Genomic DNA, 23166 nt, shown 5'->3' on the forward strand with positions numbered 1-23166 from the left:
TGTGGTCAGTCAATACCACCACCTGATGTCTGGCCCCCTCAAGCCAGTGACGCCACTCCTCAAAAGCCCACTTCATGGCCAAAAGCTCCCGATTCCCAATATCATAATTCCGCTCGGCGGGCGAAAATTTACGGGAAAAAAAGGCAGAAGGTCTCATCACGGAGCAGTCGGAACTTCTCTGCGACAACACCGCCCCAGCTCCGATTTCAGAAGCGTCGACCTCAACCTGAAAAGGAAGAGCAACATCAGGCTGACGCAACACTGGGGCGGAAGAAAAGCGGCGCTTGAGCTCCCGAAAGGCCTCCACAGCATCAGGGGACCAATCAGCAACATCAGCACCCTTCTTAGTCAAATCAGTCAATGGTTTTACAACATCAGAAAAACCAGCAATAAATCGACGATAAAAGTTAGCAAAGCCCAAAAATTTCTGAAGACTCTTAAGAGAAGAGGGTTGCGTCCAATCACCAATAGCCTGAACCTTGACAGGATCCATCTCGATGGAAGAGGGGGAAAAAATGTATCCCAAGAAGGAAATCTTTTGAACCCCAAAAACACACTTAGAACCCTTCACACACAAGGAATTAGACCGCAAAACCTGAAAAACCCTCCTGACCTGCTGGACATGAGAGTCCCAGTCATCCGAAAAAATCAGAATATCATCCAGATACACAATCATAAATTTATCCAAATAATCGCGGAAAATGTCATGCATAAAGGACTGGAAGACTGAAGGGGCATTTGAAAGACCAAAAGGCATCACCAAATACTCAAAATGGCCCTCGGGCGTATTAAATGCGGTTTTCCACTCATCCCCCTGCTTGATTCGCACCAAATTATACGCCCCACGGAGATCAATCTTAGAGAACCACTTGGCCCCCTTTATACGAGCAAACAAATCAGTAAGCAGTGGTAACGGATATTGATATTTAACCGTGATTTTATTCAAAAGTCGATAATCAATACACGGCCTCAAAGAGCCGTCTTTCTTAGACACAAAGAAAAAACCGGCTCCTAAGGGAGATGACGAAGGACGAATATGTCCCTTTTCCAAGGACTCCTTTATATATTCTCGCATAGCCGCGTGTTCAGGCACAGACAGATTAAATAAACGACCCTTAGGGTATTTACTACCCGGGATCAAGTCTATGGCACAATCGCACTCCCGGTGCGGAGGTAGTGAACCAACCTTGGGTTCTTCAAAAACGTCACGAAAGTCAGACAAGAATTCAGGAATCTCAGAGGGAATAGATGATGAAATGGAAACCAAAGGTACGTCCCCATGAGTTCCTTTACATCCCCAGCTTAACACAGACATAGCTCTCCAGTCGAGGACTGGGTTATGAGATTGCAGCCATGGCAATCCCAGCACCAAAACATCATGTAGATTATACAGCACCAGAAAGCGAATAACCTCCTGGTGATCCGGATTAACACGCATAGTCACTTGTGTCCAGTATTGTGGTTTATTACTAGCCAATGGGGTGGAGTCAATCCCTTTCAGAGGTATCGGAGCCTCCAATGGCTCCAAATCATACCCACAGCGTTTGGCAAAGGACCAATCCATAAGACTCAAAGCAGCGCCAGAGTCGACATAGGCGTCCGCGGTAATAGATGACAAAGAACAAATCAGGGTCACAGATAGAATAAACTTAGACTGTAAAGTGCTAATTGAAACAGACTTGTCAGGCTTCTTAGTACGCTTAAAGCATGCTGATATAACATGAGTTGAATCACCACAATAGAAGCACAACCCATTTTTTCGTCTAAAATTCTGCCGCTCGCTTCTGGACAGAATTCTATCACATTGCATATTTTCTGGCGTTTTCTCAGTAGACACCGCCAAATGGTGCACAGGTTTGCGCTCCCGCAGACGCCTATCGATCTGAATAGCCATCGTCATGGACTCATTCAGACTCGCAGGCACAGGGAACCCCACCATAACATCCTTAATGGCATCAGAGAGACCTTCTCTGAAAATCGCCGCCAGGGCGCACTCATTCCACTGAGTAAGCACAGACCATTTGCGGAATTTTTGGCAGTATATTTCAGCTTCATCTTGCCCCTGAGACAAGGACATCAAGGCCTTTTCCGCCTGAAGCTCTAAATGAGGTTCCTCATAAAGCAACCCCAAGGCCAGAAAAAACGCATCCACATTGAGCAACGCAGGATCCCCTGGTGCCAATGCAAAAGCCCAGTCCTGAGGGTCGCCCCGGAGCAAGGAAATTACAATCCTGACCTGCTGTGCAGGGTCTCCGGCAGAGCGAGACTTCAGGGACAAAAACAATTTGCAATTATTTTTAAAATTTTGAAAGTGAGATCTATTCCCCGAGAAGAATTCAGGCAAAGGAAATCTAGGCTCAGACATAGGTGCATGAACAACAAAATCTTGCAAATTTTGTACCTTTGTGGCGAGATTATTCAAACCTGTAGCTACACTCTGAAGATCCATTTGAAACAGGTGAACACAGAGCCATTCAAGGATTAGAAGGAGAGAAAGAGAGGAAGGCTGCAGCATAGGCAAACTAGCAAGTGATTCAATTAAGAGCACACTCAGAACTAGAGGAAAAAAAAAAAAAAAATTGTAGCAGACTTCTTTTTTCTCTCCTTTCTCAGCCAGTAATTTAACCCTTTTTTGGGCCGGTCAAACTGTCATGATTCTCAATGGCGAGAGAACATAGCCCAGCATATATGAGAACTAGCTCTTGGAAGATGGAAACTATACTGACCATGAACTAAACCTGCCGCACAACTAGAAGTGGCCGGGTAGCATGCCTACGTTTTTTATCCCTAGATGCCCAGCGCCAGCCGGAGAACTACCTAATCCTAGCAGAGGAAAAGACAGTCCTGGCTCACCTCTAGAGAAATTTTCCCAAAAGGCAGACAGAGGCCCCCACATATATTGGCGGTGATTTTAGATGAAATGACAAACGTAGTATGAAAATAGGTTTAGCAAAATCGAGGTCCGCTTACTAGATAGCATGAAGACAGAAAGGGCACTTTCATGGTCAGCAGAAAACCCTATCAAAACACCATCCAGAAATTACTTTAAGACTCTAGCATTAACTCATAACACCAGAGTGGCAATTTCCGCTCACAAGAGCTTTCCAAACACAGTAACGAAACAGCAGCTGTGAACAGGAACAAAATGCAAAAACACACAAGGACAAAAGTCCAACTTAGCTAGGAGTTGTCTAGTAGCAGGAACATGCACAGAAGGCTTCTGATTACATTGTTGACCGGCATGAAACTGACAGAGGAGCAAGGTTATATAGCGACTCCCACATCCTGATAGGAGCAGGTGAACAGAGGGGATGATGCACACAAGTACAATTCCACAAGTGGCCACCGGGGGAGCCCAGAATCCAATTTCACAACAGGGCAGGGTTAGCTCTGATTGTGTCAGAACAGCTCAACACAGTAATTTAAGCGACACACCATTGGATTCAGGGTTTCTTTGCTTACATCATGCTGCTCTCAGATGAGATAGCAAAAACCAGCTGAAAGATTCCCTTTAACTCCTTAATGACAGCCAATACGTCTTTTAACTGACCTGAGATATAAGAGAATAGCCTCCCCATACAGGTGACAATCCAGCAGCTGTCGGCTGTACACTATACTGTAGCTGACAACTTGCTGCATTAGCCACGATCAGTGTTTGCACCGTCCAAATCTGTTTAACCCCTTAGATGCTGCTGTCAATAGTGACTACATCATTATAAATGGTTAACAGAGTGTGGGGGCTTCCTCTTTATCCCAATCGGTGCCCTCAGATCATGATTTTGTGGTCCTCATGTTTGCCATGGCAATTCATGACCAAATTCTGGCCTTAGAGTCTGCCGGCTCTAGTAATCTGTTCAGAAGTTAGAGGCATTTAGGTGGTAAAAATACACATTTTCATTTCTGTCATACCACTTTGCATTAATTCCTGAAAAGCACCTGAAGGGTTAATAAACTACCTGACAGCAGTTTTCAATATGTCAGGGTGTGCTGTTTCTAAAATGGTATAACTTTTGGGGGTTTACCAATATATGGGACCCCTAAAGTCACTTCAAACATGGATAAGTCCGTAAAAAATAAATTTTTTAAATTTCCTTGAAAAAATGAAAAATTGCTGCTACATTTTTAAACCTCCTAAAATGCTAACAAAATAAAAGAAAATTGAATAAATGGTGCTGATGTAAAGCCGACATGTGGGAAATGTTATTAATGTTTTGCAATGGTATGACTATCCGGATTAAAGGGATAATCATTAAAAGTTTGAAAATTGCTAATTTTTTTACATTTTTCTCAAATTTCTGATATTTTTTATAAACATGAAACATATCGACCTAAATTTACCATTATCATAAAGTATAATGTGTCACGAAAAAACAATCTCAAAATCACTGGGATTTGTTGAAGCATTCCAGAGTTATTACCACATAAATTGACACTGGTCAGATTTCAAAAATTTGGCTCCGTCACTAAGGAGTTAAAGTTAACCACACTGCTTTAGAAGAGGAAAAGTTCCAAGTTTAAAAATTTGATTCACTCATTTTCATTTTTTAAATAAAGAAATGTAAAAAGTAAAAGAATACATACTGTATACATGGTATAACGCTTGTTTAAAAGTCCATTCTACCAAAACAAAAAGTTAATGAACCCATACAGAAGACATTTTAAAAAGAAAAAAATGAAATGCCAGAAATGTGTTTTTTAGGGGACAAAATGCTTATCTTAAAAAACATAGCAGTATAGAACGATCAAAACATCAAATCCACTACAGTATGGTATCTGTTAGGACTGGCTGAATGAACCAAATATTAATTAGAGGCGATATAAGATGCGTTCGCAGTCCAGGGCCCACCGTGCAGCTAAGACACCTGCTGCTTGGTAATGATGGACTATATGGAGGTATAATGTGAGTACACACATGGGTAAGCTTCACCCAGTATGAAGGAAGCGAACCCTGTTGCGTCACAAGGCCGCCATACTGCACAGAGAGCGAAAGCAAGGAGTCACAGAACTCTGCCCCAAGACTCACGGTAAGGGTCCCTCTTTTCCTCTTGCGCTCGACACCGCTACAGTGTTGTCAGGGAATGAACTAAACTAAAGATTTACCGCACAAGATTGCGTGCCGCGCCACTCTGGCGGATGCCACTAACCACCCTAACTTGGGCCAGGAAAGCTCACTATTTGCGCACTGGCAGTTGCTGCTAATAGACGCTGTCTCTTTTGTTTAATGTGTGGGATCGCACTGTCAGGCGCTAGCTAGCTCCAACATTCGCGAGCAGTCAACAACTCTAGGAAGGGGAATGATTCGGAGCTTTCATCCATCGACAGGCATACATCCACACACACTTGTTAACAGGTTTACACTAGCACATGGCCAAGCGGCCATGCAAACCTTTTATAGTATTAGCTCTCCGGGACCTTCCTGATGGTTCAATAGGAGTCACAACAGGACCTGAGCATGTGACCCCCGACCTCCAATGGGAGGTCATCCTGTGGGCATGCTCAGTATGGGAAAAGCAGGACTTAGTCCCTGAAATGCCTGCTCGCTGCTGATCAGTGCTGGCTACAAAGGCAGACCCTGGAAAGGAAACACTAACTAAGTGCATAGTATCAGCTTGAGCCAGACGCTGGGATTGATGTCTCAGCTGAGCAGGCTCCACTGTGGCAGGAGGAGAATGGGAGACTGCGGCGGACATTGTTTGAGATTCCCCCTGTGCAGTGGTGGGAACTTGACATCTAACAGTATCATTAAACCTTTAGTGCAAAAATTAAAAAGAAATGAATGTTTGGCATTTCTATTGGTAAAATAATGATTCTAAGTTATTTTTACTAGGTATTCAACACCATATGAACAAAAAAAACAACAAATTATAGTAGAATTGCATTTTTCACCATTTTATCCCACTTTAATTTTTTTTCATCATTTCTCAGTACATTGTATGAAGGAAAAATGAATTGTGTGTAATTCAAAACTTCAATTCTTCCAGTAAAAAACAACCCCTCATATGCAATGCAGATAGAGAAATAATAAAAGCTATGCCTTTTGGAAGAACGGAAAGAAAAAATGAAAGCGCAAAACTGTAAAACTGTACGGACAAAAATAGGTTAATGCTTTATTTTGGCTGGTAACATTTTGTGGTCAGGCCTTTGATTTCATTCTGCTTTAATATGAGTCATGCTTTTCTAGTGCACAGTTAACATTTTGATTAGAAAATATGAAAATTAAGCACAGTAAAGTGATTGGAAAGTGAAATAATAATCAATATATACTTCCTTGCAAAATACTGCATAACCTATGTAACACTTTAATTAGTGCAGAGACTTGCTAAAGAGCAAACCTTCTTTGATATAAATCTATTAGCACAAAGGCTAGATGACCTATGTTGTGTTCCTTTTTAACCAGTTTAATTAATTGAGCACTTGCAACAGAAGTGATATCAGCCAAAATACTGTATGTGCATAGACCTGATCGGAGATCTCTGATTATGCCACTCTGTGTTTGCTAATAACTTCAGCGCAAGAAAAATTAAGTTCATTAGCACCAGTGACTGTCCTTCTACTAGAAACACTTAGCATTTACCCCCTTAACCCCCAGAGCTTTTTCGTTTTTTCTTTTTCATTTTTCACTCCCCTTCTTTCCAGAGCCATAATTTTTTTATTGTTCCGTCAATATGGCCATGTGCAGGCTTATTTTTTTATGGGACAAGTTGTACTTTTGAACGATACCATTGGTTTCACCATGTCGTGTAACAGAAAACGGGTGATAATTTCCAAGTGCAATGAAATTGCAAAAAATGTGCAATCCCACACTTGTTTTTTGTTTGGCTTTTTTGCTAGGTTCACTAGGTTCATAGACACCAAACATGTCTAGGTTCTCTTTTATCTAAGTGTAAAAAAAAAATTCCAACGCTTGCAAATAAAAAATCAAATTTGCTAAATTTTTCAAAACTTGTAGCGTCTCCATTTTTTGTGATCTGAGGTCGGGTGAGGGCTTATTTCTTTCATGATGAGCTGACTTTTTAATGATACCACTTTTGCGCAGATACGTTCTTTTGAACGCCCATTATTGCATTTTAATGCAATGTCGTGGTGACCAAAAAAACGTAATTCTGGCGTTTTGATTTTTTTTCTCGCTATGCAGTGTAGCGATCAGGTTAATCCTTGTTTTATCGATAGATCAGGCGATTCTGAACGTGGCGATACCAAATATGTCTATGTTTGATTTTTTTATTGTTTATTTTGATTGGGGCAAAAAGGAGGGTGATTTGAACTTTTATGTTTTTTTATTTTTTCATATTTTAAAACAAGTTTTTTTATATATTTTGGCATGCTTCAATAGCCTCCATGGGAGGCTAGAAGCTGCCACAACTTGATCGGCTCTGCTACATAGAGGCGATGCTCAGATCACCTCTATGTCGCTGAATTACAGCATTGCTATGAGCGCCGACCACAGTTACAGCACAATGATATTTCTGACAGATACACTATCAGTTTAAGTCAGTGTTCTCCACAAACCATCTGTCTAATTACACATTTTTTGACAGGTTTTTTGTATTTGTAAGCATGAAAAGTCTTTCAGTGCACTGTGATATCAAATGGGCTGTTGGTTAGTGCCAGGTTTTTATTTTTACAATGGTGAGGTCATTTTGACATTTCTAAGGCAATACTTCTGTTAACCCTTTCATGACCTATGATATATAGCTACTTCATAAGTCGTGTCCCGACATTTTTGTTCTCGCAACTTTGCAGTAAACTGCAATAACAGGCGAACAAAACATTGTGCCTACCCCATAATGGTAGAAATACAAATGTCAGTTTGCTTGTTTATACAAATTTTGGATTTATTTTTCACCACTTAACCCCTTCATGACCCAGCCTATTTTGACCTTAATGACCTGGCCGTTTTTTGCAATTCTGACCAGTGTCCCTTTATGAGGTAATAACTCAGGAACGCTTCAACGGATCCTAGCGGATCTGAAATTGTTTTTTCGTGACATATTGGGCTTCATGTTAGTGGTAAATTTAGGTCGATAATTTCTGAGTTTATTTGTGAAAAAAACAGAAATTTGGCGAAAATTTTGAAAATTTTGCAATTTTCACATTTTTAATTTTTATTCTGTTAAACCAGAGAGTTATGTGACACAAAATAGTTAATAAATAACATTTCCCACATGTCTACTTTACATCAGCACAATTTTGGAAACAATTTTTTTTTTTTGCTAGGAAGTTATAAGGGTTAAAATTTGACCAGTGATTTCTCATTTTTACAACAAAATTTACAAAACCATTTTTTTAGGGACCACCTCACCTTTGAAGTCAGTTTGAGGGGTCTATATGGCTGAAATACACAAAAGTGACACCATTCTAAAAACTGCACCCCTCAAGGTGATCAAAACCACATTCAAGAAGTTTATTAACCCTTCAGGTGTTTCACAGCAGCAGAAGCAACATGGAAGGAAAAAAATGAACATTTAACTTTTTAGTCACAAAAATGATATTTTAGCAACAATTTTTTTATTTTCCCAAAGGTAAAAGGAGAAACTGGACCACAAACTTTGTTGTCCAATTTATCCTGAGTATGCTGATACCTCACATGTGGGGGTAAACCACTGTTTGGGCACATGGTAAGGCTCAGAAGGGAAGGAGCGCCATTTGACTTTTTGAATGAAAAAATTATCTCCATCGTTAGCGGACACCATGTCGCGTTTGGAAAGCCCCTGTGTGCCTAAACATTGGAGCTCCCCCACAAGTGACCCCATTTTGGAAACTAGACCTCCCAAGGAACTAATCTAGATGTGTGGTGAGCACTTTGAACCCCCAAGTGCTTCACAGAAGTTTATAACGCAGAGCCATGAAAATAAAAAATAATTTTTCTTTTCTCAAAAATGATATTTTAGCCCACAATTTTTTTATTTTCTCAAGGGTAACAGGAGAAATTGGACCCCAAAAGTTGTTGTCCAGTTTCTCCTGAGTACGCTGATACCCCATATGTGGGGGTAAACCACTGTTTGGGCACACGTCGGAGTTCGGAAGGGAAGTAGTGACATTTTGAAATGTAGACTTTGATGGAATGCTCTGCAGGCATCACGTTGCGTTTGCAGAGCCCCTGATGTGCCTAAACAGTAGAAACTCCCCACAAGTGACCCCATTTTGGAAACTAGACCCCCAAGGAACTTATCTAGATATGTGGTGAGCACTTTGAACCCCCAAGTGCTTCACAGAAGTTTAAAACGCAGAGCCGTGAAAATAAAAAATCATTTTTCTTTCCTCAAAAATTATGTTTTAGCAAGCAATTTTTTATTTTTGCAAGGGTAACAGGAGAAATTGGACCCCGATAATTGTTGCCCAGTTTGTCCTGAGTATGCTGGTACCCCATATGTGGGGGTAAACCACTGTTTGGGGTGCACATCAGGGCTCGGAAGGGAGGGAGCACTATTTGACTTTTTGAACGCAAGATTGGCTGGAAACAATGGTGGCGCTATGTTGCGTTTGGAGAACCCTGATGTGCCTAAACAGTGGAAACCCCTCAATTCTAACTCCAACACTAACCCCAACACACCCCAAACCCTAATCCCAACTCTAGCCATAACCCTAATCACAACCCTAACCCCAACACACCCCTAACCACAACCCTAACCCTAATCCCAACCCAAACCCTAATCCCAACCCTAACCCCAACCCTAACCACAACTTTAAACCAACACACCCCTAACCCTAACCATAACCCTAACCACAAGCCTATTCTTAACCCTATTTCCAACCGTAGCCCTAATTCCAACCCTAACTCTAATTCCAACCCTAAGGCTATGTGCCCACGTTGCGGATTCATTTGAGATTTTTCCGCACCATTTTTGAAAAATCCACAGGTAAAAGGCACTGCATTTTACCTGCGGATTTCCCGTGTTTTTTATGCGGATTTCACCTGCGGATTCCTATTGAGGAACAGGTGTAAAACGCTGCAAAATCCGCACAAAGAATTGACATGCTGCGGAAAATACAACGCAGCATTTCCGCGCGGTATTTTTCACACCATGGGCACAGCGGATTTGGTTTTCCATAGGTTTACATGGTACTGTAAACCTGATTGAACACTGCTACGAATCCGCAGCGGCCAATCCGCTGCGGATCCGCAGCCAAATCCACACCGTGTGCACATAGCCTAAATCTAAAGTTAACCCTAGTTCTAACCCTACCCCTACCCCTAACCCTAACCCTACCCCTAACCCTACCCCTAACCCTAACCCCAAAAAACAAGTCATCACACAGCAATATTGACAGAATAATATAAAAGTTATGGCTCTGTGATGAAGTGGAGCAAAAAATGAAAACACAAAAATGGAAAATCCCAAGGCCATGAAGGAGTTAAAGAGCTCATGAATGTACACAATTTCAGATGGCTTTAGGGCCTTTTACATGACTTCTCAGGGCATTTGGAGGCTTTGTAGTACAACAGTTTGAGAGTATCTGATTCGCTGCAGATTATATTTTTGGGAAAAATTTCCTGAACCTGCTGAAATGGAATTTCTAAATATTCAATCATCAAGTTGTTCACATAGTGCAAGAGTAATATCATTTTGATGTACTGGATCCAAAAATCAAGTAATATGTATTTACCATGTCCTCTCTTTACTAGTCATTACTAGAGTTGAGCGAAACGGGTCGGCCATTTTCAGAAGTCGCCGACTTTTGGCAAAGTCGGGTTTCATGAAACCCGACCCGACCCCTGTGTGGGGTCGGCCATGAGGTCGGCGATCTTCTGAATCTGGTATCGGAATTCCGATACCGAGTTCTGATATGTTTGCGATATCGGGAATCAGTATAGGAATCCATATTTAAGTGTAAAATAAAGAATCAAAATAAAAAATATTGATATACTCACCCTCGGACGCGCCCTGGTACTAACCGACAGCCTTCCTTCCTAAGAATGAGCGCGTGACTGACCTGCGGTGACGTCGCGGCTTGTGATTGGTCGCGTGAGCGGTCACATGGGCGGTCACGCGACCAATCACAAGCCGTGACGTCATATAAGGTCCTTCACTCACTCATTCTTAGGAAGGAAGGCTGCCGGAAAGAAGCAGGGCGCGTCTGAGGGTGAGTATATACCTAATAGGAATATACTCACCCTCGGACGCGCCCTGCTTCTTTCCGGCAGCCTTCCTTCCTAAGAATGAGCGCGTGAAGGACCTTAGATGACGTCGCGGCTTATGATTGGTCGCGTGACCGCCCATGTGACCACTCACGCGACCAATCACAAGCCACGACGTCACCGCAGGTCATTCACGCGCTCATTCTTAGGAAGGAAGGCTGCCGGTTAGTACCAGGGCGCATCCAAGGGTGAGTATATCAATATTTTTTATTTTGATTCTTTATTTTACACATTAATATGGATCCCAGGGCCTGAAGGAGAGTTTCCTCTCCTTCAGACCCTGGGAACCATAGTATCCCATTGCACTGCATTGGGTTTCGTGTTTCGGCCGACCCCGACCCCGACTTTTTTATAGGATCGGCCGATTTCACTCGACCCGACTTTTGACAAAGTCGGGTTTCGTGAAACCCGACCCGATCCTATAAAAATAAAAGTCGCTCAACCCTAGTCATTACTAGTGAGGTGAATGTGCTTACTTAGATAAGGTGTAATCCGAGCATGTCGCACTGCTGAGTGTCTTCAAGGTACTCGAAAAATATGTTTGAGTATCCGTGCATTCATGCCTTGTGGCTGTTCAACAACCGCAACAAATGCAGGGATTGCCTAACAAACAGTCAATCCCTGCATGTGTTGTGGCTGTTGAACAGCCGTGAGACATGCAGCCGCGGAGACTAGAACATATTTTTCGGGCATGCCAAAGACACTCTGTTAGCACTCAAGCATGCTCTGATAACACTTTACTTGAACTCGTTGGCTCATCACTAGTCACTACTGTTATGGCTAAAAAACAAACACTCCTACTATTAATATTATTGTTATTAGTAGTAGTACAAAACCTAAAAAGCTTCACCAAAGTGTTTTGTACGGGTTGCAGCAAGGTGTGTTGCATTGTCACTGAGGGTTTATTAGCTTCTTAATAGAAAAGTTATACCCTTTTATCCCTTTTATTTTATATTATTAAGTTATTGCAGCATCTTTTTAGTAGCATTTAACAATGTAAAATGAAAACATTGACCACTGAGGTTTAATTATAGCTGATGTGTAGAGGTGCAAAGTAGTAACGTACTTAACATATGTAGGCAGCACATTCCCTGATGATTCTCCTTTATTGAAAGTCACACTGTAGGAAATACAACACTGTGACAAATGTGCATTCGGCATTTAAAGAGAATCATGTGATGTTTTCCACAAGTAAGTGACTTTTCAATTTCCTGTCTCATAAGGGTTTGAGTATAATGGAATTTCTCAAGGGAAAAATTGAGTTGTGTGCTTACAACTCTTGAACATTCCATATTACGTCTGTGACTGGAGCACTGGATTCAAATAAATGACCCAGATAGTGTTAGGAATCTGTGATGTACTGATAAGAACTATTGTGACATCCAGTAGATGAGATTTTGTCTGAGACTAACGACATCATATATGGTTAATCTTGCTAGAGCATAAACTGATACATAAATCTATTCCTGTGCATTTATTCACTTAAAGTTATAAACGGTATTCTCATCGAAGTCCAGTTCTGACCATTTAAAAGCAAGAGGTCATAGTTTAACACTTCCAAAAATACAGTTATTTAATTATTTTTTAGCTGTTACATATACGTCCATATTTTATCAGCACCAGTGTTTCCCCTTGAGAGAACCGACATAATATAGAATGATACTAGAGAGGGAAACATGATCCTGATGGGATTCTGATGATATCCTGATGCCTTTGTTAAAGTGAACCTGTCACCATTTTTGGCAGATAAGAGATGCGGCCATCAACTTTTGGGGCTGATATACAGCATTCTATAATGAAGTGTATCTGTCCCCCAACCTGACCTGTAAGAGAAGAAAAATAACTTTTATTATACTCACCGGCAGGGTGGTCTGGTCCAATGGGCACCTCTGGTCTTGGTCCAGCGCCATCCATCTTTTTACGATCCCCATCCTCCTGCTTGCTTCATGTGGATAACTCAAACCTTCGTTGTCCAAACAGTCTCCTCGGCACAGGACTCCTGCGCAGGCATACTTCAGTCCATTTGCACCAGGGCTCTTTGACCTTTCCCAGCACCTGCGCACTGCAGTACTTTGCTCTGCCCTCAACAGGGCTACGAAGTTTCCCTGCAGAGGATCGCGGTGCCGAGGAGACATGTCATCGACATGAAGGAAGCAGGAGGGTGGAATCGCTAGAAGTAGGGAGGCGCCAGACCAAGAAGAGCGACACCTCTTGGACCGGACTGCCCCGCAGGTGAGTATAATAAAAGCTATTTTTCTTCTCTTACAGGTCGGCTTGGTGCGGATATATAGCATTATAGAATGCTGTATATCAGCCCTGAAAGGTGATGGCTGTATCTCCCAATATGTGTTGAGGCTGTCTAACAGCAACAAAACATGCAGCCGCAGGGACTTGAACATAGTATACGAGCATGCCCAAGGTACTCGAATAACACCTGAGCATGCTCAGATAAGACTATTCGAACACGTTCGCTCATCACTAAACAGGATTCATATTGCAGATGAATTATGTTCTTATGTGTAAGAGTAGAGAAAGGACTCTATGCTAACATTGTAGTCACCTCCTAGGGTAGGACCTAATAGCTAAAGGTACATTCACACTCAGCAACTTTACAACGAGAACGACAACGATCCGTGACGTTGCAGCGTCCTGGATAGCGATCTCGTTGTGTTTGACATGCAGCAGTGATCTGGATCCCGCTGTGATATCGCTGGTCGGAGCTAGAAGTCCAGAACTTTATTTGGTCGTCAGGTCGGCATGTATCGTCATGTTTGACAGCAAAAGCAACGATGTCAGCAATGTTTTACATGGAGCGAACGACCTGTGAGAATGATAAGTGAATCACCGTTACGTCACAGGATCGCTCCTGCATCGTTGTGGAGCTGCTGTGTTTGACGTCTCTACAGCGACCTAAACAGCGACGCTGCAGCGATCGGCTCGTTGTCTATATCGCGGCAGCGTCGCTGAGTGTGACGGTACCTTTAGTTAGTAGCATTTATCTAAATTTGTATTGTTTTACATTGTTGTAGACGAAGGGATGATAAAAGTCAAACACACTATCCCTCATTGCAATTGCTCAGTCTTATTTTCTACCATTGCTAAAACATGCACAGGTGCTTTTTTATGGCTGTTTTGGTGGAATCTTATTTAGCGTCATTCTGCACATGCTTTTATCATTATGACTAGTCAAGGGAAAAATAACTGACACGTTTTGCTTTTTTAAAAAATACCTTTGACCCAAAACATGTCATTAAAACGCCACAAATTACAGCACTTTGGCAACAATTCATCACCAATGTTGTGCAGGTCAGTCTTAATGAGGAGGTGTACTGGTGGTGTGCGTCGACGTATGCACCTCACAACAAATCTTACTCAAGTAAGTTTTGCTCCATTTGGGGACTGGTGTAAGATTTGTGACATAAGGAATGCTGCCATCTATCCTGAATTTGAAGAGCATGGTTTGCTACGTGGTCATCTTGCCCCACCTCTGCTCACTGCTTCAAAGCAGGGGAAAAATGGTGGGAGAAGCATCTAGTTGTGCAGAAATTTTATGGGTTTTTTTATAGCTTTTTGCTCCAGTATTCTGGCATAAAAGCTTAGATGAAACAGTCTCACTGTATGTAGAGTAGTGCAATTTATATTTCTATATATACTAATAAGTAACTTTGTGCCATACAATGTGTTTTAACAAAAATCTTGATGATTTATTTTTACTTTAAATTTCATATCCCAATATGTGATAGGTGTAATAATAATAAAAATATTAGCAAATACCCCAGTTATAATTGTAGTATAATTCTGATTAATTAACTCTGTTATTTACCCCATGTGCAGAGCATTGCAATAACTTAGATATCCATTCCTACGGCGAGTCACAAAGTAACAGTTAGTTGTTAGCAGTCATAACTGTAGATAACTAAGCTACTGCAATGCCCTGCACATGACGTAAGTGACATAGCTATTTACAAGAACTATACTACATTTATAATTGGAGGTATTTGCTAATATTATTATTATTATTATTATTATTATTATTATGCCTACTACATATTGAGATGGGATCTTGGAGGTGGGAATACCCCCTTAAGTAAGCTATTTTAGTCATAGCTGCTCAACCCTGTTTGTCCTACTTTTTATAAGAAATGTAAAGACATTATTTTACCTATGCTATGTTTAACCTGAGCTATTGAAGTTGAAAATATGGCAAATGGTGGTCAGAAAACACACAGCAGCTGTAAAGCAATATGTCACTTTCCCTTATCATTTCCAAAAAGTTACTTTCGATAGTTGCGGCAACTTTACTACTTGAATTGGGCCATCAAGAATACATTCATTTGCATTAGTGTGCAGATTTGTGCAATGCAAATACATTGGACAGTCATAGCATACAAAACAGCAGTGTATTGCAAGAGCTGAAATACTCCCTAATGATAAGAAATAGAAATTAAATGTCATTGCTTTATACAATTAGGAGAAATAAACTTTTTATAGGGTCCCAAGTCTTAGCCATTTCATGTTATTCCCTCTAAAACTCTGCAAGATTAAATGAATGCATCTAAAATAACAATATTTGGAAACACCACAATTTTTTAATGTAAATCTCTTGCCTGTGAATCGGCATGCTACCTATACACAAGAGAGAGTATCATATACCTGCTGGCAGAGCTGAACAAAAAGTGCTTCTCCTGCTATGCTGCTTATATTTCATAATTCATTTCTATGCTTAACAACTGGCTGTCTGCCTTTCACTGTAAGACTAATGGGCACAAAAACAAAAGCAGAGAGAAATGAAGGTTAAAGGAGAAATATGTAGAAAAAAAGAAATTAAAAGTAGGGAAGGAAACATTTCTGTTTTGTCTTCATAAAATAGGCTCTATGGATATGAATCATGAGATAAAATGAGCATTCACATTAATCACATAAATACAATTGTACCAAGCCAACAAAAGAATGTTTCCAAACTGGAAGCCTAAAGTAATTATAAGAAACAACTTTTAAGTTGAGGAAGACAATCGTTCATAACTAGTGATGAGCGAATATACTCGTTACTCGAAATTTCCCGAGCATGCTCGGGTGTCCTCCGAGTATTTTTTAGTGTTCGGAGATTTAGTTTTCTTCGCCGCAGCTGAATGATTTACATCTGTTAGCCAGCATAAGTACATGTGGGGATTCCCTGGCAACCAGGCAACCCCCACATGCACTTATGCTGGCTAACAGATGTAAATCATTCAGCTGCGGCAATAAAAACTAAATTTCCGAGCACTAAAAAATACTCGGAGGACACCCAAGTGTGCTCGGGAAATCTCGAGTAACGAGTATATTCACTCATCACTATTCATAACTAGTGTTGAGCGATACCTTCCGATATGCAAAGGTATCGGTTTCGGGTTGGATCAGCCGATACCGGCAAAATATCGGATCTCGCCGATACCGATACCCGATACCAATGCATATCTATGGGACACAAAATATCGGAATGGTTCCCAGGGCCTGAAGGAGAGGAAACTCTCCTTCAGGCCCTGGGATCCATATTCATGTATAAAATAAAGAAAAAAAAGAAAAAATATTGATATACTCACCCCTCCGGCGGCCCCTGCTCTTAGCGGTGCCTCCGTTTCTAAGAATGCCGAGTTAAGGACCTTCGATGACGTTGCGGCTTGTGATTGGTCGTGTGACAGCTCATGTGACCGCTCACGCGACCAATCACAAGCCGCGACGTCATCGCAGGTCCTTCACTCACTCATTCTTAGGAACGGAGGCTGCCGGTTTCAACGGTTACAACCAGGGCGCATCAGAGGGTGAGTATATCCCTATTTTTTATTTTTATTCTTTATTTTACACATGAATATGGATCCCAGGGCCTGAAGGAGAGTTTCCTCTCCTCCAGACCCTGGGAACCATACACTGGGAACTTCCGATTCCGATTTCCGATATCACATATCATAGAATTCGGAATTTAGGACCTGAGAATGACGTCACGGCTTGTGATTGGTCGCGTGGCGGTCACATGAGTGGCACGCAACCAATCAGAAGCCGTGATGTAATGGAAGGCCCTAAACGCGCTCATTTTAAGCAAAGAAGGCTGCTGGTAACCAGCGGTGATGTCCAGGGGCCTCCGGAGAGGTGAGTATATCAATATTTTTTATTTTAATTCTTTATTTTACACAGTAATATGGATCCCAGGGCCTGAAGGAGAGTTTCCTCTCCTTCAGACCCTGGGAACCATCAGGATACCTTCCGATACTTGGTGTCCAATTGACTTGTATTGGTATCGGGTATCGGTATCGGCGATATCCGATACTTTCAAGTATCGGACGGTATCGCTCAGCACTAGTTACCACTGATGATATTGTAATTTAATGCCCAACAAGTTAATATCCCAATTATAGTTCACTGTTCGCATATTTTTAGCCATCTAGTGAATAATATATTTGATCAAAATGAGAGTTTTTGGCAATAAATGATGATTTATTAAACTATTATGAAATTATATTTGAATGTTATATAAATCTGCATTTATAATGATTTTGTGATATTTGCAATAATATAGACTGCAGCATTTTCCTTTCAGCACTAGCAAACCTACATATTGTTTCTATATTACTAATGAGAATACATAATGTCATAATCTGAAATTCAATATTTCAGAAAATGGAATTTCCAATATCTATTTGCTCAGAGCATGTTGACTTTACCCAAGTTCCATATAAAAACTGAGTAGTTTCTATTCACAAATGCTTTCATACTATTCTTTCCAAGATACAATATTGGATATCTTAACTGTTCTTGTCTTTACTGTTCTTTTTAATGTGTACATTTCAGCACATAATGGATCTTTGATTATGCAAGTTATGAAAACCGTATTTTCCGGCGTACAAGACGACTTTTTAACCCCTGAAAATCTTCTTAAAAGTCGGGGGTCGTCTTGTACGCCGGGAATCGCCTTGTACGCCGGGTGTATATGGTGGGTGGGGGGGGGGAGTGATCCTGATGACGACGAGGGGGCGTCTCACAGGAAAGTGAGTATCCCCCATTACCTTATCATAGCGCTGCAGCGTGGGGTCTCTGTGCTGGGAGCGGCGGCTGCTGTGCTGTGCTGTGGCGGCTCCTCTTCTGCAGTGTGGGGCCTCTGGTGCTGTGGGGCGGTGGCGGCGGTGGCGTATCTTCATGCAGTCGGGGCTCCTCCGGCATCTCAAAGCCTAGAAGCCCCGCCGGCAACTCCATCGGTGTAATGCGCTGGCCTCCGGGAAAATGGCCGCTGCTTAGATTCAGATCTCGCGTCCCGAGATTTCGGGACGAGATCTGAATCTGAGCATGCACAGCCCCCAGCGGCCGGGCCACCGCATCGCACCTATTGAGCTGCCTCCGGGAAAATGGCCGCTGCTCAGATTCAGATCTCGTCTCCCGAGATCTCGGGACGAGATCTGAATCTGAGCAGCGGCCATTTTCCCGGAGGCCACCTGACCGCATTGTACCGATGGAGTTGCCGGCGGGGCTTCCAGGCTGAGATGCCGGAGGAGCCCCGACTGCATGAAGATACGCCGCCGCCACTGCCCCACAGCATCAGAGGCCCCACACTGCAGAAGAGGAGCCGCCACAGCACAGCAGCCACCGCTCCCAGCACAGAGACCCCACGCTGCAGCGCTATGATAAGGTAATGGGGGATACTCACTTTCCTGTGAGACGCCCCCTCGTCCTCATCAGGATCACTCCCCCCCCCCCCCAAAAGGCACATATTCACCGGCCCTATAAGACGACATACGGTGTATAAGAAGACCCCCAACTTTTAAGAAGATTTTATTTTTTAACTGGTAAAGTTGGGGGGTCGTCTTATACGCCCAGTCGTCTTATACGCCGGAAAATACGGTATTTGCTTTAATTATATTATTTAGCTGTATGTCAATGGAAAGTTTTGTAGATTTAAACATAACCTTTTTCATTAACCTAATTTCCTGTCTGAATTAGCCACGCTATTAAATATTTGACTTCAGCATAGGAGTCAAATTGAGAATTGTTATTCTAGTCTATACATGTTTATACAATATATTAGTGGCTAAGTAGCACATGTACAATATGCAAACATGAATATACAAATACAAATACAACCAAAACATGAGCAGAAAATTCTCCTGGATATTAATCCAGTTTTAAGTTGATCAAACCTAAATAACTTCTTTAAGTGAAGAATCCAGGGATATTAATAATTCTTGAAGAAAATGAAACATTCTAAATACATAGATTTGTTTAGACCAATATGCATTCTTCCCATAAAGGTCAACAAAGTCTAAACCACAGATCTGCAATTCAGACTAGATTAGATTTTATTCACAATTCAAAAGTTTTCTGTTTCAGTATTTTTAGATGTTTTAGGCCATGTTCATGTGTTCAATATTTGGTCAGTATTTCACAACAGTATTTGTAAGCCAAAACCAGGAGTGGGTGATAAATACAGAAGTGGTGCATATGTTTCTATTATACTTTTCCTCTCTTTGTTCCACTCCTGGTTTTGGCTTACAAATACTGATGTAAAATACTCACCAAATACTGATTGTGTGAAAGTGACATTAGTTAGATGTTGCTATGGTCAATTAAAAAAAATCAAACCATTTCATATTTACGAATACATCAGGTTTATGCAAAAATATGATATTTAGTGTACTAACTCTAATTTATCAATACATTGTTGCCTTTGCATGCTGGATATCATCTCCTGAGTCAAAACCTGACTGATGGCAACCCATTGTTGCTTAATTAGTGCGGGGAGTTTATATCAATTTCTGCATTTTTGTTTATCCACCCATTTTTTTAGGATTGAGATCTGATGAGTTTCCCTGCTATGAACCCCACATTTTAACATTTTGCCCACCAAGCCATTTAGTTATCACTTCTTCCTTGTAACATGGTGATCGATCATACTAAAAAAAGCATTGTTCATGACCAAATTGCTTCTGTATCATTGGCAGAAGTTGCTCTTTGAGGATATTTCAATATCATTCTTTATGCATGACAATGTTTTTAGGAAAAATTGTGAGTGAGCCCACTTCCTTGGATAAAAAGCACAAAAATGGTCTCAGGATACTTTATTGTTTGCATCACACAGGGCTCATGGAAGTGCTTACCTTTTCATATCTAGACGTTCATTCTTCCAGATGTTCCAAACAGTTTGCTAGGGGTTTTCATCAGAGAAAATAATTTAACCCCTGTCTTCAGTAGTCTAATCCACATATTTCCTGAGAAAATGTCAGTCTCTTCTTGTTGTTTCTCATGGAAAGAAGTGGCTTATTTGCTGCCCTTCTTCACACAATGCCAACCTCAAAAAGCTTTCATCTCACTGCACACACAGATTTAAAAGGGTATTTTCATCTACAGGATCCTATCCCAACATGTAGTAGGTGTAATAATAATAATAACAATAATAATAATAATAATAATAATAGCAAATACCTCCTATTAGAAATGTAGTATAGTTTTTCTGATTCTCTGTGTCTCTTTCCTCATGTGCAGGTATTGCAGGACCTTAGGTATCTGGGAATAATATCGATAGGGAGGTTCAACGCTTGCAGAATCTATGTAACTGTGAAATGAATGATCTGCGATATAATGCAGTACAGCACCCTAACTATACCATTTTATTTTATTTTTGATGCACTACAACAAGAAGTGAAGTTTACCATTCTTGTCAGTTCTAATTTTTCTACTGAAAAATACTGAAATCAATGCTGTTATGCGTGAGAAAGTATGCTTACTAGCTTGTGAGCAATTAGAGGTTTTGAAATATTGTGATTCACTAAGAATCAATTAGCTGTATGTAGATCAGTTTTTTGGGAAATGTTTTCTGAATCCAACAAATTTGAATTTCAAAATATTACCTGTATTGAGCAGCAGTTGAGAGCAGATTGTAAAGGAGCATAAATGGGGAAAGTGACACATTATTATGACATGATATTCTGGTGAGGAAGAAGCAAAATAGAGGAAGGAGGAAGCAAAATGTAATGCAGTACAGCACCCTAACTATATCATTTTATTTTATTTTTGATGCACTACAACAAGAAGTGAAGTTTACCATTCTTGTCAGTTCTAATTTTTCTACTGAAAAATACTGAAATCAATGCTGTTATGCTTGAGAAAGTACGCTTACTAGCTTGTGAGCAATTAGAGGTTTTGAAATATTGTGATTCACTAAGAATCAATTAGCTGTATGTAGATCAGTTTTTTGGGAAATGTTTTCTGAATCCAACAAATTTGAATTTCAAAATATTACCTGTATTGAGCAGCAGTTGAGAGCAGATTGTAAAGGAGCATAAATGGGGCAAGTGAAACATTAGCGTGACATGATATTCTGGTGAGAAGGAAGCAAAATAGGTTCATGTAGCCTATTACAAAAGATATATGATACATTATTATTTTTTATTAGCAATGCAAGTATTTACTAAAGCTAACAGTGGATTTAGGAAGACATGACACTATTTTTTGGTCTGGTTTTCAGCATTTTTGGAGAAACAATGGGCCAACCATGCAACATCTAAAGAAAGTCATGCAGTTTACAGAAGACAAAGCTGGGTTGCAGTACTTATTACTCCACCCATCAAACATTAGTGACATAGCCTAGTAATGCCACCAATGTTTATGGTTAAACAACCTCTTTATAAATGAAAAGAGCCTGCTTATTAAATAGGTTTCCTTTTTTTCTGAAAAAAAATAGCTAATAAAAATAATAGAATTGTAAAACTCAGGCCAAACAGGAATTAGAATGCTTAAATTCAACAATTGGAGATCTTTGTTGAGTCTATTTAATTTTTAATAAGATCCTTGTTGCATTTTACATATTAAGAATAAAAATCCACCTTTTTAATTGTTTCTTTTTTTTATATACCGTTTGTATTCAGCTGAATGTGGAGCAACAGTTACTGGAAATGAAGGAACTCTACTATCTCCAAATTACCCTGCCAACTATGACAACAACCATGAATGTATATACAGAATTGAAACGCAGCCTGGGAAGGGAATCCAGCTACGGGCCAGAAGTTTTCAGCTGCTTGAGGGTGACATTCTCAGGGTAAATGTATAATAGAAATTGTCTATTGAGATGTATTTAAAAAAAAAGTATATATATATATATATATATATATATATATATATATATATATATATATATTTATATATATATATTTATTTATTTTTTTACTCCTGAAAGGAAAGTATCATTTATAGTATTTTTCCTACTTAAAACAAGAAAATGCTCTAAACTCAGTGACTTTCAAAATTCCGGGCAAAGATCACTAAACAAGGAAAGTAGGAGATGGAAATTGTGTGATCCTGGGTTACCTAAGATGCCAACAAAGTTTATGATATGGGATGATCATTAAAATAAGCTCTCTTGACAATACAGAAATGTATTTAAAAAAAAATCTCTTTATATTGCCATAATGGGGTTGACCACTACTGTACAATCCATTATTAGTTACCCCAAGGTGCTACAAACAGTGAAGAACATTATACTTACCTCTTAGACCTGTTTTGCTCCTCTGCTCACATGTCATGATAGTAGGCTATGATAAAACATTTCAAGCTATGTTTTTACAAAATATACACCACATTGAATAGTGTTTCCGTGTGTTATTAAACTGTTATGCAGCACTTTCTTTCTTAAACCTTAAATTCAAAATTGGAGTCACCTCATGCACCAAGTCAAAGATGTAAGATGACAGCTTAGCTTCAAATTTCCAATTTCCTTTTAATAGAAGCTGACAGGAAGGAACAGAGTGGACAATTTCTTTTTTCTTTCTCATTGATGATCTTAGAAAAGACACACCACACTGAAATGTCACCATATTTATTTTTTTTTAGGTTGCCTAAGTAGATTATCCAAAAGGCTGAGGTTACGAAACCTCAAAGGAAAAGTAAAGGTATAAATATTAATTGTATCGGAGAAAAGAGTTTTAACATGTTTGAAAACATAATTGATTATACAAGTCTTGACAGCACGTGAAGTGCTTGATCTTCCATCTAACCTGCCCAAATGAAGT

The 23166-nt window shown here is 40.4% G+C and overlaps 1 protein-coding gene across 2 annotated transcripts in view; it reads left to right on the forward strand.

Annotated features, from left to right (window-relative positions):
• The window catches only part of CSMD1 (CUB and Sushi multiple domains 1), a 2858343-nt gene that overhangs the window by 2076821 nt on the left and 758356 nt on the right, over positions 1–23166 (forward strand). For both annotated transcript variants that reach the window (XM_077290057.1, XM_077290056.1), the window contains exon 22: positions 22027–22196. In XM_077290057.1, coding sequence (XP_077146172.1) covers positions 22027–22196 — 170 coding nt within the window. The remainder of the gene's footprint in view (positions 1–22026; positions 22197–23166) is intronic.

Source organism: Ranitomeya variabilis, chromosome 2, assembly GCF_051348905.1.
Source record: "Ranitomeya variabilis isolate aRanVar5 chromosome 2, aRanVar5.hap1, whole genome shotgun sequence".
In the NCBI taxonomy this organism is placed as follows: Eukaryota; Metazoa; Chordata; class Amphibia; order Anura; family Dendrobatidae; genus Ranitomeya; species Ranitomeya variabilis.